Raw genomic sequence first — 3,592 nt, forward strand, 5'->3', positions numbered from 1 at the left:
TGTTCAATTTGTGTAAATAAATGATTGCATAGTCTTTTATGAATCAACTTGGACTCGTCTGAACGTTCACTTATTGTGTCACTTTTCACTTCACACAGTCAAGAAATTGACAAGTAATGAGAAATACCTTGGTAAAAGTTTCCTCATAACCTTGTGTATGAGAGATGTGGGAAAAGCTTATTTCACCTTAAGCTCACTCTTACAGTATTCAGCTGCAGGTGTGCTGTTTGTGTGTGTGTGTGTGTGGACTATACTTATATTAGTTTATATCCAGTTTATAAGCCTCACATTGTTCTTCCAACGCAGCCATATTCTTTGAAATGTGTTTGACTGGAATGTCCTCGTTTAATGTAATTAGCTTTCCCCACAAAGCCATATTCAGCCTGGCACTGTGTGTCATTTCCTCCTAAATGGCTCCTTTATTGCTTTATTTGAATAGGTATAGCATGTGCGCAGTGAAATATGAACAGCTTTGTTTTTAGCTCTTGTGTTATCTGAGGTTAGCAGTGCTTAGAGTAGAAATGACACATGGCTGTGCCTCRGAGTTCTCTCTTCTTTCTGTGCGACTGCTTGCTCTCCAAACAAACCCACTGTCATGAAAAAAGGGGGGGAAAAAAACCACTTTTAAATTATTCACCAGCTCTAATTGGCTGCTTGAATGAGGACCACACTAAATTTCTTCTTTGTTGTGTTTTGGGAAGTGTTTCTGCAACAACATGCACTTAATGAGCTTATTATAACTACAGTAGTGTGTCCTCGTGTGCATAAACTATTTTTTAAAATTCAAATTTTTGCTTCGTTATATAGGACAGTTTGTGTCACAGCAGTGCAGTTGTCGGAGAAAGTCTCAGGATCGCCTCCTTTCAGGGTAGAGTTTTCATGTTCTCCCCATGCAATTGTGTGTTTTCTTTGGGTACTCTGGTTTCCTACCACAGACCAAAATCATGTGTCTTTGGTAAAGTGGTAACTAGATAGTCCCTAGGTGTGAATGAGCGTGTGGTTAGTTGCGGTTATAGGGCAGGGATCTGGAACCTACAGCTCTCTGGTCTGCAGCAGCTTTTTGAAGCTCTGACCAAAACTCACGAGATTTAATCTTTTGTTTTTTAAACAACGGAGTAGGSCAGCTTCAGTGGTTTTCCTATCAATCTGTTCGTGAAAATACAAGGAAACAAGGAGTTTATTAGATCTCCTTTCCCCATACTGTAAAACGTCCCTATTCTTCATTTGTATATACAGAAACTCTGATTTCTCTTATTTTTTAAAGCACATTTTTGTTTCTATTTTATTTTAACTTGTCTATTTTATTGTATTGTGTACTCTCCTAATGTTATTTTATCGTGTCTAAAAAAGCAAGCACCTTGGAGAAGCAAACCCATTTCATTGTAATGCAAATTATAATGACAATAAAGGCGATACTGATTCTGAAAAATATTTTAAAAAAAATCTGATTCTAGTTTTTTGGCCACTTCAGTAATCCTACTTCCAGGATGTTTTTTTCTCTCTCAAACCCATAAGGATTTTTTAATATCTCCAAGACAAGATGCTGAGATGAAATATAATGAGTTGATTGCATAACAATAAGTATTGGGGGGACAAGTTTTATAATGTTACCTTCACTGACCAGAAAAGCCCCCCATCAACAAACTTGAAATGGCCCACGAGCCACCAGTTGATAATCAAAGTTATAGATGTTTTCTGGCTCCTACACATTTTATTAGTGAACCATGGGGCACAACGCTCTGGGTTAGGGTTGGGCATGTCCCAGTAATTGTTACCCATATAGCAACATTTGTCTGGTCTGGATCTGGTCCACGTAATGCACTCGGCCCAGATACAGCAAAGGATTACAACCCTTTGGTGGCCCAGACCTGGTCCATGCATGGGCCAGCACCACACAAACCAAACCACAACCAGTTATGGCATCATAAAAACAATGACATCATTGGCGGATCTGGCCCACACCTGTCTGCAAGGCTCAGGGTCAGACTGCAGACATGAACAGAAGTCAAATCAACACGCTAATAAATATTTTTTATGTAACTTTATGTATATTTGAGCTGTTTTGAGGTGTTGTGTTCTGTACAGACAGCTGTTGTCTCCTCTCAGTGTAACACACTCACCTCCACATTGTGAAAAATAAAACACAGAAAAGAACAGTTGCCTTTGGTGAGTAGAAAATACAATTTGCCAGATTTTGTTAGTGTAAAAGAACAGATAAAGGCAACGTGACAATGACTCAATAAGGTTTAAAACAGGTGAACAGTTGGGCAGCAGAGTGCATCAAGGGATAAAAAAATCCATGTATTGATTTATGTTTATATTTCTTCTCTCTGTGTTGGTGTTTTCCTGCAGACTGATCGGGACTTTCTGTATGGTGCTTCAGAAGGTGGCTGAGGAGGGACATTTAGAGCTGACCGACACACTCGTTGATGACAACAACACATCGATCAAGGTACAAAGTGACTGTTCACCATCAGCAGCTGGGTCCAAATTCACGCGGAGCTTTTCCGTGTTGTAGAATTGTGCATGAGTTCTTTAAAAAGTGGCAAAATATAGAAATTAAACCTGACACTGCTGCAGTGGTGTCTCTTGATAAATCCTGCAGCTCTTAATGACCCCTACCTCACACACACACACACACACACACTTATCACTATGCTCTTATTTTGGGCAATTTTAAGCTTTATGTTGTTTTTCTCTTTTTAATGTTTTTTTTTTCTGAATTTGAATGTTTTTCTACCTCAATGTTGAAGCTGCTGGCAACTTGTGAGTTTCCTTCGGGATAACAAAGTCTTATTTTATCTTATCTTATCTTAGCTTCTCGTGAAGCACTGAAGAAATCTGAGTGAAACTCCGAGAAAGTAATCATTGGGATAATTGGGAGTTAAAATGAACAGCTAATCGACATTAGCTGAGACAAAAATGGCTATAATTTAATGGTTAATGAACTGCACCTTTCATCCAACCAGGATAGTTGATTTTACAGCTATTGAGCTAACATTTTCTGTGAGTTGTCCTCAACACAAACTCTGAACACTATCAAATCCTGCAAAATCTCAAAATACTCTGCATGAGAATTTAGAAAGTGTTGACCAAAACTATTGTTTATCTATTTATTGCATGATTTTTGAGTTTACTTGTGGCCTTCACTAAACACTTTAAAGCAGAGATTGTTAACCCATGGGCCATGAGCGCCACCTTGAGCTCCTCAAAAGAACATCAGTTTTTAACTTTGGGCCGCAGAGGGCCGCGGGACCGCATTGATTTTAAATAAAGTGCAATACACTTTCTCACCACTAGCAGCAGTAGTGCACCACTCAGATGTTTAACAACTTTTTTTACACGTAGAAGAAGAACCTTAGAAACCTGCCGAGAATGGAAACGTATTTTAAATGAAAGTAACTCATCAAAAAACACCAAAATTTGTCACTAATCTGAAGTGCAGCTTCTGTTTTTACCATGCAACATTTTAAAAGTTCAAAGCATCATCAAATACAGTTGCAGAACTATATTTTAATTTGCACTTAAAATAAATTTTTGTAGTTTATTTTTAAACATTTTGAGTGTATTTTAAAGAAATTTTAAACTTGTC

General features: G+C 38.0%; 1 protein-coding gene across 6 annotated transcripts in view; it reads left to right on the forward strand.

The window, feature by feature from the left end:
* The window catches only part of otofa (otoferlin a), a gene marked incomplete in the record, with an annotated part of 101,651 nt that overhangs the window by 41,461 nt on the left and 56,598 nt on the right, over positions 1-3,592 (forward strand). For all 6 annotated transcript variants that reach the window (XM_014009998.1, XM_014010002.1, XM_014010000.1 and 3 more), the window contains 1 exon segment: positions 2,353-2,452. In XM_014009998.1, coding sequence (XP_013865452.1) covers positions 2,353-2,452 — 100 coding nt within the window.

The sequence above is a fragment of the Austrofundulus limnaeus genome, unplaced genomic scaffold (genome assembly GCF_001266775.1).
Source record: "Austrofundulus limnaeus strain Quisiro unplaced genomic scaffold, Austrofundulus_limnaeus-1.0 Scaffold64, whole genome shotgun sequence".
Classification (NCBI taxonomy): domain Eukaryota; kingdom Metazoa; phylum Chordata; class Actinopteri; order Cyprinodontiformes; family Rivulidae; genus Austrofundulus; species Austrofundulus limnaeus.